Source organism: Neomonachus schauinslandi, chromosome 5, assembly GCF_002201575.2.
Source record: "Neomonachus schauinslandi chromosome 5, ASM220157v2, whole genome shotgun sequence".
Classification (NCBI taxonomy): Eukaryota; Metazoa; Chordata; class Mammalia; order Carnivora; family Phocidae; genus Neomonachus; species Neomonachus schauinslandi.
This window is the reverse complement of record NC_058407.1, coordinates 125,798,916-125,814,532: the sequence shown is the minus strand read 5'-3', so window position 1 is coordinate 125,814,532 and position 15,617 is coordinate 125,798,916. Positions and strand designations below refer to the sequence as shown.

General features: G+C 46.9%; 1 protein-coding gene across 2 annotated transcripts in view; it reads left to right on the top strand.

Annotated features, from left to right (window-relative positions):
- Positions 1-15,617, top strand: part of CAMK1D (calcium/calmodulin dependent protein kinase ID) — a 421,612-nt gene that overhangs the window by 364,875 nt on the left and 41,120 nt on the right. For both annotated transcript variants that reach the window (XM_021696802.2, XM_021696803.2), the window contains exon 5: positions 696-822. In XM_021696802.2, the coding sequence (XP_021552477.1) occupies positions 696-822 (127 nt within the window). The remainder of the gene's footprint in view (positions 1-695; positions 823-15,617) is intronic.

Below are 15,617 nucleotides of genomic sequence, written 5' to 3'. Positions count from 1 at the left end.
CCAATATAAGGTTCACTTTTGTGAAGAAGACAAAGTACTGATAAGGGAAAGGGAATCACATTTCCTGAAAACCTCTAAGTGTCCAATACTGTGCAGGGTCCTCCACATTGCTCTTACTAAACACTGCTTTTCTTAATGCATTTACTATGTCCGAAGGTCAAGCATGTTCTTAAACTGTGATTAGATTGTGTGGCTTGATCAGAAATGATGAATACTTACAATTTGCATCGATGTGGATGGAACTGGAGGGTATTATGCTAAAAAGTGAAATAAGTCAATCAGAGAAAGGCAATTATCATATGGTTTCACTTATATGTCGAATATAAGAAGCAGTGCAGAGGATCATAGGGGAAGGGAGGGAAAACTGAATGGAAAGAAATCCGAGAGGGAGAAAAACCATGAGAGACTCTTAACTATGGGAAACAAACTGAGGGTTGCTGGGGGGGAGATGGTTGGGGGATGGGGTAATTGGGTAATGGGCATTAAGGAGGGCACGTGATGTGATGAGCACTGGGTTTTATATGCAACAGATGAATTATTGAACACTACATCTGAAACTAATGATATACTATATGTTGGCTAATTGAATTTAAATTAAAAAAAAAAAAACAAGATTTCGTGGCTTGGTGAGTCTCCCACAATGAAGCCAGCTTTTAACACACTTTGTCCATTTTTTTTTCTTATTTTCCTTCCAGCCTGAAAATCTGTTGTACTACAGTCAAGATGAGGAATCCAAAATAATGATCAGTGACTTTGGATTGTCAAAAATGGAGGGCAAAGGAGATGTGATGTCCACAGCCTGTGGGACCCCGGGCTATGTTGGTAAGCGCAGTGTGTGTGTCCAGGTCCAGTCTGTCTGTCTTAAAGCACCTGAGCCTGGCGCAGGATCACAACTGTCTTCGTTCCCCTCGAGGGGAGAATAAAAAGGCTGAGAGACATTGGAATGGGTTAGAAGAGAAGCAGTTTCCCCTGAAACCTTTTAATAGTTGGGGAGAAATCCCGTCTAATTTGGTTGTGGGCCTGAGTGGAGGCCTGGAGTTGATTTGGATGAATGCCCGGGTTCTGATGCCAGAAATATGGCATACATGTCCGTGTTTTCAAATGATTTACAGTGAGGTGCTAAGATATGATGAGGTGCAGACACAAGTAGAATATGTAAAATGTTGAGATAGCAGCGACCAGAAAGAGAATATCGATAGGAGGAACCTACTTCATACCTTGACGAAGTCACTCTTGAAGTCCCTATCGGTACTGGCGAAGCCAAGAACTAAAGTTTTTCCTAAAATCAGAACCCCACATTCTTTGTACCAAACATTGAGAATGCAGAAAAGGCTGTGGCAGAGCTGAACACATGCATGCTGAGAAGCGCCTTCTGTCTTCTGGGGACCTGGAGAAAGGCCATGGGCATTCTTGGTGATTTTCGAGACTTTGATATACACAAATGTATTTACTCATGTAGCAAATGTATACTAAGGTGCCTACTATGTACCAGCAGCTGTTCTAGGCATGAGTGTGAAGGCCGTGCATGAGACACACGGGGCGCCTGCCCTCATGGAGCTCACATTTTAGTTGGGAGTGACAGACACCAGACAAAGATGCGAAGAATGGGGTTGTTTCAGGCCACGGTAAGTGGAAAATGAAGAAAATAAAAGGGGAAGAAAATGAAGAAGATAAAATGGGAGCTTGCAATAGAGTGGCAAGGCGCTGGGGGGATTAGGACGGCTAAGGGCAACAGGAACGAGACTGGGGTATTCGCCTGCATGTGGAGAAGCATCCGGCCTTGGGGCTGTGAGGGGACAGAGTGTCCCAGGTGGAGGCATCAGCTTGGTGTCAAAGCCCTAAGTGGGAAAAGTCTGGGGAGAGGATACAAGCTGGGAATGTCTGAGAGCAGGGGGAAAGGGAGTTGGAAAAGACTTTGGAAAACGGAGACCAAGGCTGAATTCTCGTCATACACAACAGGATGGCTTTTCCTCATGAGAATAGGCAGCCCGCCTGAAAGAGAGGAGGGAATGTTCTATAAATGGCATCATTCCTGTTTGGTTTGAGGGACAATCATATGGCCTTCTCAGGCCAGGCTGAGGTCAGCAGGCCTCAAACCTCATGAGCCTGGGGCCCAGTGCATTGTGGGAAACTCCAAATGACCTCCGGGGCCCTTCTCGGCCCTTCGAGTGCTGGCATAACGTGGGTGTTAGATCACAACCCTCTCATATTTAAAGGTGCCCGAAGGACAGGAGAGAAGAGCTGGCCAAGGGGAATGGAGAATAACGTGAAGGGAAGCAACAGACTCAGGAGGAGATAAAGGCGGTGTGAGCGTCACGGGCAGGGACCGTGTCCCTGGTTGGTGTGTGCGCTGGACAGAGACAGGGAGGTGGTTCTGCTCACAGAGAAGCCAGCACAACCTTGGCCTGGATGAGATGCATGGCGCCCTGTGCGTTCTCGGTTCTGGGCTGGTAAAGTGATGCAGCAGGACCCGGCTGGACCCCAACGGGGGGGACTTAGAATCGCTGCACGTGGGAGCTGCACGCATGTGCCCTGGGGGCGGGGGGTGGGGTGGGAGCAGGAGTGCGTGCGGTGTGTATGTGGGATTTCTCCAGTTCAGTCCAAGCCTCCAGGCAAGCGGCAAATAAAAATGAATGAGATGTGCTTCTCCTCCTTTCTCTTCAAAGACACAGAGGAGAAAAGCCTGTTTCAGCAGGTGAATCAGGAAATGCGAAGGACCGTGAGGTCATGGTGTCTGGTCTTCTTGCCAGGATGGCTTTGCTGTCTGCAGCGCAGTCCACGGCCCTGGCCCCCGCCGGGCCAAGGAGCTGCTGGGACTCGCCAGCTTCCCCCTGCAAGAAGTTGACTCTCAGGCTGCAGGGCAGATGTTCTGACACAAGTGTCCATACTAACATATGCATCACACTGTTCTCCTATTGGGCTCTGACACTGGAAAGCTCTAGCACTTTCCAAATAGGTTTTTGCTTCTTTGTGCCTTGGCAGAACCCAGGAACGGCACTTTCTCTGGGTTTCTAAGCGGCTGTCATCCCTGTGGTCTGGTTCTGTTTAGATGTCAGATGCTGATGAGTCTGGGAACTGGGAACAATGTGTAGACGTGGCCCTTAATGTTGCTACCCTAAAGGATGGCAAGTGGAGCTGTCAAGTAATCCCATTGTCAGATATGGAATTTTCTTTGAGTGAGGAGGGAGAGAGGAGCTCTGTGGGAATGTAGCTGTTCCGATCATTCATATTTGTTGAGCACTGAGATGCCTGGGGAGTCCTCTTAGAGCAAGGAAGGGGCTACATTGGGCAGCTCATACCTTGTAGACCTATACCTTGGGCAGTGAGCAGCAGAGTTTGGGCTGTTTCCTCCCCACCCCCCAACCCCCACCCAGGCTGCATGGCAAACTCCTGTTCATCCATCAAAACCCACCTTACATGTTGCCCCCTTTGGGCTGCTTTCCCAACACCCATTCTCTCTTTTGTCATCCTAGTTCTTTTCCTGACCTTTCCTGACCACTTTTTCACCATGGCTCTGACTACATTGTGTCAGGGTCCATAAGTATCAGTGTCTCTTTCCCACTGCACTGCAGGTTTTTCTACAGGGGGGATTATCTTATTCATCTCTGCACAGACGTTTGTTAAATTGGTAAAAACCCAAGGTTCATGATGAAAATTAGCATTTTTCTCTCTCTTCTCTTCTTCCAGTCATTCAGCATGCATTTATTAAATTCCTGTTATGTGCCATGCTCAGTGGTTTGGTGTTAGGAATATGAATATGTAGGGACAGCGTTTCTGACTTCAAAATGTTCACAGTATTGTGAAAGACAGAGGGCAAACAGGCAGGTTGAATAATGTCTGGTAAGTGCTATATTATTTATCACTTAAGGATTATTTATTTAGTGCCTACCTGCTATTCTAGGTACTGGGGATGCATCAGTAGAAAGGAAAAGAAAAACAGATAAAAGTCGCTGCCCTCAATCAAGGTGCTTGCATTTGAGTGAGAGGGAGACAGACTGTATGCAAACAGCTAAGTCTATTACTTAATATCTTAGATTGATAAGTACTATGGAGAAAAATAAAGCAGGAAAGAGAATAGGGTGTGTGTGTGTGTGTGTGTGTGTGTGTGTGTGTGTGTGTGTAGGGGGTTACAATTTTAAATAAAGTCATCAAGGCAGCCTACACTAAGAGGTCAAGATTTGATAGAAGTGAAGTCGCTGGCCATATTGTTATTTGGAGGAAGAGCATTCCAAGGATGGTGCAAAGGCCCCGAGGCAGGGGTATGTGGGGGAGGGGGGGCAACAGGAGCAAGGTGAGCAAAGAGGAGAGCAGTAGAAGGTAAAGTCAGAGAAGGAACAGGCAGAACATGTGCAGACCAGGACTTAGAAGTCATTATCAAGAGTATGGCTTTTACTCAGGGTTGGGGGAGGCATGGGAGGGTTCTGAGGCAAGGCATGGCATGATCTGACTCTTACCAGGATACTTCTAGGAGACAGGTGGGGATTAGGAGAGATGCCAGCATGCAGAGCCAGGGTGGAAGGAGGGAGACCAGTTAGAAGGCTCTGGAATTATCCAAGTGAGAAATGGTGGGGTCTGAGCTAGGTTGGCAGAGGGGACGTAGTGAGAAGTTGTCAGATTCCAGATAAAATTTGAAGGTAATGTCATGGAGATCTTCTGAAAAACTAAAAGTAGGGTTTTAGAGACAGAGAAATCAATGATAATTCTAAGGTCTTTTTGACCTGAGCCCCTGGAAGGGTGCAGTTTCCCTTACTTGAGAAGTAAAAGTCTGTGGAAAGAGCAGGTTGCAGAAATATTACCAGGGGCTCAGATTTTGATTTGTTAAAGTTTGCAAGGTCGAGAAGGCAATTGGAACACAAGTCTGGAGTTCTGGGGAGAGATCTGGTCTGCAACAAGATACAATCAATTCTCATTATGCACAGTAATGATGTTCTGTAACATCACCTTGACCCTGAACTAGTAAATACTGACCCACTGTTCCCAGGGGAGATCGGGGTCAGATTCCTCATGAGCCTCTGGTCCTCTCATTTTCATCTACTGATTGATGCCTGACATTGTTTTACGTGTATTTCTGTTCAGTGACACCTTATTTAATATATAGTCTCGATTCATGAATGTTGAGCTCATGGTCAACAGCCCCATAACTTATGCCTAAAGGAAGCTTCTCTAGCTACATATTTTCTCTATAAGCACATCTCCACTTTCTTGTGCTGGGAACACTAGACGGCACTTCATCACTGCACTTGGGGGCTGTTTTAAACCATGAATCTACAAAATGCGCAGAAATGTGAAAAACCTGACGCTAACTAGACCATGAAAATGATACTTGTTTATAATGTGAGAGTCTAAACAGGAGGGTAGAGTGTCGCCTTGTTTGAGGTCAAACAAGGGAAAGTGCGCCTTAGAAACTCAGCCGGAGCCTCTCTGCTCACGTCCATAAGTGACTGCAAAGGCATGGCAAGCATTGATTTGGCGGCTACAAATTTTAGCAAGGAGGCAAATTTACACAAGTACGGAACCCGTGTGTCATGAGGGTGGACTGTATTTGAGGGCTGACAGCTTCCAGATGTATGTTGAAGCCGTGAACCTGGATGAAATGGCCAAGGGTGGCGGGGGGGCGGGGGCAGGGAATGATGGAGGAGAAGAGAGGTCCCACGGCTGAGCCCTGGAGACCTTGGGACTGTGAGGGGGCAGCGTGTGAAGCGGGAAGAGAACCAGGGCACTGCGGTATCTTGGGAAGTGCTTTGGGTTGGAGAAAGTTCTTGTGTCAGTTGTTGCTATTAAATCAAGTAAGATGAAGACTGGGTGTTTACCTTTGACTTTGGGGGCCTTGGCTTATGGATCATTTGAACGATTAATTGATTAAGCCAGTGGGAGCCTGACAGCCAGTGGGCACAAAGTGAAGCGGGTCTTTGTAAAGAGGACCCCAGCATGCTGTCAACCCTGGGGCTGGACGCCGCCACTCCCACCTGCCCCCCACCACTGGCTTATCTCTGCAAGGTCTTGGAATTTGGGATCTTGGACAAAGAAGCCACAGTCCCACCTCTACTGGTCAGTTTCGATTTGTACACAGGAGAGCCCAGCCCCGTCGCCCCGTCGGCACTCCCGATTCTGGGGTCCGTGCTGTCCAGGAGCCCAAGCCAGACGCAGAGGGCTGCTCTCTGCTTTCAGCTCTAGTTCAGACTCCTTCTAGATAGAAGTATCGGCTTCGGGCGCCTGGGTGGCTCAGTTGGTTAAGCGACTGCCTTCGGCTCAGGTCATGATCCTGGAGTCCCTGGATCGAGTCCCGCATCGGGCTCCCTGCTCGGCGGGGAGTCTGCTTCTCCCTCTGACCCTCCCCCCTCTCATGTGCTCTCTCTCATTCTCTCTCTCTCAAATAAATAAATAAATCTTTAAAAAAAAAAAAAAAGAAGTATCGGCTTCAATTTGTGAAGGCTGTTGTTTTGTTGTTGTTGTTCTTACTGCTATTGCCTAAAGGCTATTCAGCTGAATAGTGAATTTTGGCAATATCAAGATTACTTCAGTTTAAATGAGCTCTCTAATAATGATGAAATAATGAAAAAAAAAGGGCTGTTTATCCCAAGTATCCCAGTGCACATGGTGCCTGAGAAGGCAAAGGGATCTGAGTACCTTGAACTTCACCCTTTACCCTTAACAGCTGTCCAGATATTATGTGTCCTTTATGAGGAGCCGGGGTGCTTGCAGAGCATCAGCTCATTGATGGCAGGAGAGTGTGGGCATCTGTCCATCACTGTGTATGGGGTTCCCACTGCTGGCAGCTCCTAGAGCTCGCTCTAACACCTAGGGCCCCTCCAGTGGAGTCTGGCTGGTGGGTGATACAGACCCATATAAGGCAGCGTGTTTGCTGTATTTCAGAAGCAACATGACAAATACAGGTGAGAGAGGGATCAGCAAGGACTGGAATGACCAGGGAAAAACTCGTGGGAGAGGCGTGATTTGAAGGAAGAGTAGAATTCTGGGCCAAGATGGGGAGAGTATAAGCAGGAGAACAAAGGCCCAGAGTCCCAAACTACTTTTTGTCGGGTGTGGAAGAAATGAACAGACTCATTTGGCTCAAAGAGGGGGCTCGCATAAACAAGTACTTGGGGATAACTTAGAAGAAAGGATGGGGCTCTCTGGTGGCAATCAGCTTCTCAGGGTAACATGGTGGCAGTCAGGACGGTATTGACCTAGATTTGGAATCCATGTAATTGAGCCAGGTGTAACACTCCCCTTGGTGTCACCAATAAGGGGAAAGTCAGAGCTAAGAAAGTTAGTAAGTTACTTACGTTGCTTGCTCTGCTACGTTAATTAAAATATCCAAATGGTCTCTCTTGAATCACTAAATAGAAGCAGGCAGTCACAGAAAGCACCCATTCTAGTCATGTCATTGATAAACTAAAGATGACACGTCAACTCCTCTTGGTAGAGGAAAGCCTGTTGTTCTATTTCTTGATGTTGCTGTTTGTGCACTAATGTGATTTCTCCAATTCTGTGGGTCTCGTTCTCCTGATTTCAGAAAGAAAATTAAGCAGTTTAGAAGACCTTCAAACCATGGTCTATAGATTAAATGACAGAGTGCCTTGCCAGAGGAAGGCAAGCATGTGTTCTCTTGCTAGCAGGGTGACTCAGGAATCCCAAACTTCTCTTTAGAAGGGGCAGGAAGGCAGGGTGGCAGAGACTCGAATTGCTTCGTGATGTTTCTGAGCTAAATAAGACTTTCCTTTTTCATCGAGCCCTACTGGCTGATGATCCACCACAGTGCACAGTCCTTCGTCTGGAGTCTACACCAGCAACCACACTGTTTCATTGTGGGATGTTGCTCAAAAATAGGAAGGCACGCTTACACCTGGTCCACGGCTGTGTTTATCAGCACAACCACACCATGGTTCTTCACGTGGTGGCTGATTGTCATGTTACTAAAGCTTCGGGAAAAGGAGTCCTTCTGGTTTCCTTCCATAACTTACTTGTAGTGCTGCCCACACAACTCTTTGGTCTAGCTTGGGCTAAAAGAGTTGAAACAAGTTTCATCGTGTTTCTTGTAAATGGAAATGAAGAAAGGTTGGTCAACATTCTTGGCATATTTTTTTAACAGTTAGAGGAATGCCCTTAATTCATGAGACCGTGGCGTTCTTCGAGCTTGATTTGGGACTTGTGGCTCTGATGAGATCTTGGAAAGTAGTCTTTGCAGCCAGTGTGGTGTTGGGATGAGGACCTCTGTTCTCCAAGCCACCCAGCCCCTAGCTGTTACCAGTCACAGCACTAGGACAAGTAGCCTGCATATCTCCGCCGTTGGTTAGACAGGTGGGAGGCCTGAGCCCTTCATTAAACTCTTGGGTTCTCAGTTTCTTGGAGGGATTAACAGGAAAAATTCTCTGATTTTTTTCTGGTTCTGCCGTATCATATATTTCTAGAGACACGTGACTCCTTTAAATCTATAAATATCCATGTGTCGAGAATACTGACACCATTTTTTCCCATCTTCCCTCAGACCAGATAAGAAAAAAAGAGAGTAAGTTACCATCACCCATTTTTGTCCTCGTCGGCAACCTGTCACGGTGATTCCTCTCATCTTTCCCCGTGGGCCCTCTGGCCCTAGCGCTTCGTCCTTACTCTTCTGTGTGGCCATTTGTCCCACAGAGCTTGATTTTTTTATTTACTCCCTTAAACATCCCATTTTAGTATATGGCTATGAGCATCACGTCATTCTCATCCTCTTAGACCGTTGGTGTTGAAACGGGGTTTATAGAACTCGTAAATGGCCATGCAGGGCGCAGACGGGTAGGCAGAGGACCCAGATAAGAATTTTCTCTTTCCTTCTCTCTCAGCGGCTAGTCAGTGACAACCAGCAGCGAGCGTTTCGTCGCCCCGGGTGCGGCAGCCAGACCCCATCTGTTAGAGAGAACAGGGCCCCTTGAGTGGGAAGACTGCTCCTTCGATTAGCCTGATGGGGACAGAAGCTCCTTGTCAGCACGTGGGCAGAGCTCACCCAGCCATGCCTTGGAGGAGCCCCCACTCCACGTGTCCAGTCCCCCTACCTCACTCTTCACTCTGTGCCCTTCTGCAATTTCTGGATGGTTCCTCTCTACATCACATTGGGACAGAGAGTCATAGTTTCCAAACTGGCAAGGAGGAAAAGAGGCCCTGTGCCGTTTTGGAACTTACTGGGTTGTTTTTTTTTTTTTCTTTTAATGATCAAAACCCCAAACACCAGAATGCCTGTAAAGGTCCTCTCAATCTTGACGCAGAGCTTGTCAGATTTCAGAAGTAGTGAAGGTGCCATCCCGTTGCCGTCACGAACCCCGGAGGGCAGAGCCTGGATCTTGGGACCACCTCTAAAGGAGCACATCACAGTCTTATTTCTTGCCACGTTGCTCTGAATTGCCTCACTCAGAACACTTGCCCTCCTCCCTCCCACCGAATTCCAGGTCTCTCCCACATTTTCAAACACCAGCTGCCTTCCCATTTTCCACTCCCTTCCCAGTCCTCAGCCTCACCCCACCCCCTCCCACCGGCCACATTCTGGCTTTGGCAGCATTTGAATGGTAATCCAGCTCCAATCGGAACGGTAATTACAAACCGGGCCTATGCTTTCGAGGGGACTTTTCATGCCTGTGGTAACATTCAAGAGGCTACCAGGAAAATCAGAGCAAGCTGCTGTTTTGTGATGCAGTTTTAGTCAATTGCAACTCTAAGGGAAGGACGAGAAAGTGCAAAGGAACTTGTATTGGCAGAAGGACAGAGGGGATCCAAGAACACTTGTCTGACCTGCCGGGACTTTGGGTGGAAGGCAAACCACAGGCAAAGAATGAGTCTGTATTTCAGCTGTATTTTTATGTGCCAGCCACCCAGATGGCAGTACTCTAAACCTCGGTGGGGCAACACCATTTATGAGGGCACTCACAGTAAAGCCCCTCGTTATCCGGAATTTTTCTTTTTTAATCCCCCTGCTGCTGGTCGTTCCGCCGACAGAAACGGTTCTGACTCAGTGCCGTTGGTCCTGCCCCTCATTGTAATCGGTTCTTCCTAAAGCCAAATTCCACCTGAAATGGATGCCTGAATTTTATTTCCCTTGATCTGTAGAATTTTATTCATCAGCCCTGGACAGGCAGCCCCTGGGTAGAAATGTCCTGTTTCTCTCTCAGTGTTTGCAAGAAATCCTTCTTGCCACTTCTTGGACACATGTTGTCACTGACTCTTTGGGGCTGGATTAGACACAAATCCCTAACCGTATTCCTTGACACGAAGGGTCCCAGGCAACGCTTCACTTGAGCTCAGATTCTTTACCACAAAGACATAACTTCAGGATGAAGTAGCAGATGCCCTTCAAGACAGGAAACTGAGGCACAGAAAGTTAACAAATTCTCTGAGATACACAGGAGTTTTGCAAACTCCAAAGAATTAGGGAAAAAATCAGGATACATTCATATTTATAAGTAGTCTTCTGGAACAAATTTTTTTTAAATTTTTTATTGTTATGTTAATCACCATACATTACATCATTAGTTTTTGATGTAGTGTTCCATGATTCATTGTTTGTGCATAACACCCAGTGCTCCATGCAGAATGTGCCCTCTTTAATACCCATCACCAGGCTAACCCATCCTCCCACTCCCCTCCCCTCTAGAACCCTCAGTTTGTTTTTCAGAGTCCATCGTCTCTCATGGTTCGTCTCCCCCTCCGATTTCCCCCCCTTCATTCTTCCCCTCCTGCTATCTTCTTTTTTTTTTCTTAACATATAATGTATTATTTGTTTCAGAGGAACAGATCTGTGATTCAACAGTCTTGCACACTTCACAGCGCTCACCATAGCACATACCCTCCCCAATGTCTATCAGCCAGCCACCCCATCCCTCCCACCCCACCCCCCACTCCAGCAACCCTCAGTTTGTTTCCTGAGATTAAGAATTCCTCATATCAGTGAGGTCATATGATACATGTCTTTCTCTGATTGACTTATTTCGCTCAGCATAACACCCTCCAGTTCCATCCACATTGTTGCCAATGGCAAGATCTCATTCCTTTTGATGGCTGCATAATATTCCATCATATATATATACCACATCTTCTTTATCCTAGAACAAATTTTTCTAACCTCCCTTTAGAAGGAATTATAATTGGGACCAATGAAATGAAGAATCGGCTGCAGCTGGGCATTGCACCTTGCAGCCATGACAGACTGTTCTCACGCCCGTGGCGCTGCCAGCAATGATGAATGGGCAGTTCCTGGGATGCAGTCTCTAGAACTGTGCCTGGACCGAGAGGGGACTGTAGAAGTATGTTGGTGAATAAGTGAACAAAAGGATCCGTAACTCAATGGACAGAGGGACCAACTGGATAGGAGGTTGGTATAGGGAGTTTGAAGGCTCCCTCCAACTCAAAGATTCACGTCCTCAGTCGTGCCCTTCCATCACTTGTGGGCCCAGTTCAGGTCTGATTTCTGAAGGTTCTAATGCAAAGGGTGGAAATCTCCATTTACGAATCATTTCCATTATGTAAAGCTAGAATCAAGGCAAAGTACTAAACGACATCAAGGATCTGTCGTCCATCCTTAATTCTAAAAAATAATAAACCCTCTGTTCTCTTTTTGTTCCTGTAGTTCTCTCAACCCTTCATCCTTACATAATGAACTACTATTAGCTCTCTCTGTAACTTATTATGTTTATTATTTTCATGAAGCCTCATTACAGTCCTAAAGGGTGGGCTCTGTGAATGTTCCCATTTTACAGATGAACAAACTGGAGGCTTAAAGAGATCAAATGACTCGCCCGAGTCCACAGGTGTAATAAGTGGGGGATCCCAGATTTCTTTTACTGAAGGACATGAACTTGGTAACAGGGTGAGCTAGTCTCCGTCTCCTCCTCTCTCTGCAGAAAGTGCTCTTCAGCACATCCCTGAGAGCGCAGGAAAAGGGAAAATTCCTTTTCTGTTTTTTTAGAGCCTGGGGATTGAGTATCACCCCCACGCCAATAGACAGCCCCTCTTCCCGCTTCCAGTTAGACTTGGTTAGGCCCTTCTCTTCTCTTTCAGTAAGGAATATGGGCAATTTAATTGTTTTAAAAACAAGATGAAAGCTTTCTGAATTTTTTTTCCTTCCTTTTTGAAACCTCTGGAGTCCTTCCCTTTACCAGGAACCCTTGCTCTCAACCAAAATAAAACAGCTCGGGTTGTAGGACGTTTCCCACCCAGTGGAATTTTCCAGTGGGTTGGTAGCAAGTCTCCCAGCAGTAAATTCGATTATTTTACATTTTGAACCAACTGTTTCATTAAAAAGCATGAGAAAAGCCTCAGAAAAGAGGACCACATCTGTCGGTCCGAAGATATCTCTAGTAGCTCGGGGATGCTTTGCTAAAGCTGCATCCTTTACATGGTATCAGAACTTCTGTTTGCTGGAGTAAACGAAACCAGCCAGTGGGATGCTGTTTCTGTCAGGGATGGCAAAGAGCACGGAATTGTTAACCCCAAGATCCGGCTGGAAAGGAAGTTCTGAGAGATCACTTGATAGAATATCTTTTCTGCCCTTGAGACCGAAAAGTAGTAATTCTGAAATCCCTTTGAAGAAAAGTTTTACAAGGAGAGCGGCACGCATGACAATCGGCCACATGCAGAGACTTAAGGCTAATTCTGCCTGTTTTTATCCCCCAAATTCATGTCAGGAATAGCCATTTGTTAACCACACAGACTATGCTAAGCCCTAAAAATACAGACCCAAGCGATGTGCTTATGGTCAGGGGGCATGAAGCCTGGTATTTGACAGTGTGATTCACGCAGCGGGGAAGAGATGCAGAAGGTCCGGTAGGGCATCCGGGAGGCTTGCGTGCTATGGGATTTGGGTGAGTGGACCTGGGAACCCAACACGTGTCACCCAGGCAGAGCTGCTCCCACTCAACCACTACCCATCTTGCGCATGTCCTTTTCAGCACCTCCGGGGGGCTCTGTTCCCCTGACAGCCCCTGACAGCCTCCAGGGACCGGGACTTCAGATGAGCTGGAGGAATGCAAGGGTCCTCTTGCCTCAAGTCCTTTCCTTCAGTCTAGGTTGTACCAGGAGACAAAGCCCTGTCCTGCTCTACCTGGGGGCTGATGGCATCACAAACAGGCTGCGGTGTTTTCATGACAGCTCTTTTTGTCAAGTGTCAATAGTTCCAATTCAGTTATTTCAGTTTAGGGGCGCCTGGGTGGCTCAGTCGGTTAAGCGTCTGTCTTCAGCTCAGGTCATGATCCCAGAGTCCTGAGATCGAGCCCCGCATTGGGCTCCCTGCTCGGTGGGGAGCCTGCTTCTCCCTCTCCCTCTGCCTGCCCCTCTGCCTACTGTGCTCTCTCTATCTCTCTGTCAAATAAATAAATAAAATCTTAAAAAAAATAAGTTATTTCAGTTCAAAGCCTCCCTCTATGAGGAGGTGTGGGGGTGGTGAGATTCACTGTCACCCTCCCACTACACGTGAAATGCGTGAGTTGCACTGGGTACAGTCAGAAGAGAAAATCGTTTCTCTGTCGGATGTTCTTTGGCATCTGACAGTAGTGGATTTGTGGTGGGCATGGCTCGGAGAACCCTTCCCACTTTGCAAGGCCCCTGGTCGGCTGTGCTTGGGGCCTCCTCTGCCTGGAAGCTCATTTGTTGTCTGAGAGTTTGTAAATTGGTTGCTGTGACTTTTTAGAATTACAGCCGAATTCTTGCCAAGGATTATATGGTATAAGATTAATAAAGTAATAAAAAGATTAATAACGTAATACGAGGGAGCATGGCTGGTTCTCAAAGTGGCACTTGGTCTCTCAAGTGATCAGAGCCAGAGGTAGACTCTCACAGAGCACCGGCTGCAGGCTGAAAGGATCTGGGAGAGTGTAGGAGGTGGGCCAAAAACCAGGAGAATTCAACAGGTTGGCCAAACAAGGGGAGCCAACTGCAGGACCCAGAGGAGAACAGGAAAGAAAATATGCCAGCAGATCCCAGGGATTCAGCATGATTTGCTCGCCATAGCAGATTGTCAGGAGGGTTCTGAATATTGCCTGAGAATTGATGCTTTCCAAGAATCACTACGAGATGAAAAGTAGCTAAAGGGATATAGTAGGCTTGTTCAAACAATGTCCCAGAGAACATTTGTTGTTTTTTTTAAGATTTTGTTTATTTATTTATTTATTTATTTACCCAGCGGGAGAGGGAGGGAATCTCAAGCAGACTCCGAGCGAAGCATTGAGCCCGATGCGGGGCTCGGTCTCATGACCCTGAGATCATGCCCTGAGCTGAAATCCAGAGTCGGGTGCTTAACCGACTGTGCCACCCAGGTGCCCTGAGTACATTTGGTTTCAAGAATCAAATCAAGAGTGGAATTGGAATTAAGGCCATTAGTGTGTGTTGCCATGATACAATTTTTAAAAATATTTTTGGTTGGTGAGAATATCCTTTCCCAGATCAGTCCGCTTTCTCTTTTTTATTGTTACATTACACATCCAAGGACTTTACTCTCTCCATTTGTTTCAAGTGCAGTGAAGAATCTCACCAGAAGGCCAGTGGTTCACCTGTCAGCAATTGGTTAAAAAATGTTTATTGTGCTGTTGTTGACAGAACCTAGATAAGACACAACACCAGAAAGAACAAGAAATGTTTGGCACAAGTACATAGACTTCTACCCCCAGTATTGCTACCTCGATGTTTGCTTGTTAATCGTTTAGAAATTTTCCCACTAACACCCAAGCTACTGATCCTGTCATCCTTCTGTCAGCAGCTCCCTTTTGTCAATTGCGAGACTAGAAGCATCTGAGAAAGATCCAGATACCTTAAAAAAAAAACAAAAAAAAACAAAAACAAAAAATTTGATGTTATAAACTTTACCACTTAAACAAAATCTAATATTTTAAAAATTATATGTGTCATCTGTGGCTTCAAGAGTCTAAACATCACAAGCAACATCCCAGTTCCACACTGCATAAAAATCAGCCACTTGCTTTTCAAGTGCACGCAGGGCCTTGCACGGTTCTCCAGAACGCGGGTCGCTCTGCCAGCCAGAAGGGGAGATGCTGAGTGTGCACGAGCCCCTGGGCATACAGACTTCTGGAGGGACCCCGCGTTCTTTATTCTTTTTTTTTCTGAATGAGGGATGGTGGCCAGAATTTCCCTCTTTCTAAAAGGCAGGGAAGGAGGGAGAGGGGGAAGAGAAGGAGGAAGAGGATGTTTTTTTAAGGAGCCCTCCCTCTCATGCCCAGAGTGCTGGATAGCTGAGTCTGGGGAGCTCCAAATAATACAGTATCAGCTCCTCCTCGGAGTGAAACCTGCTTTGCAGGGGCCGTGAGTCTTACCCCTCTACACATCATGGCTCAGGGGATCGGCTCAGTCTTTGCTTATAAACTTTGGAATCAGCTGTTGGAGGTGCCGACCTCTTCCTTTTCAGGGCTCCTTCCCCATGTCTGTCACCCGTGTCACACCTGGTACGTGACATGAGCTTGTGCACCAAATCCCTCACTGAACTCTGGCTGCCCCTGCACCACTGTTTGACAGTTGATGCCCTGGAGTGGCTGAGCCTGGCTAGCTTGCCATCTCCCTAAGGAGTCCAGCAGATCCCATGACATGGAAGCCAGGGCTCCTGCCCACCAGCCTGGCTCTGTGCTCAGGATATCTGCCATCTA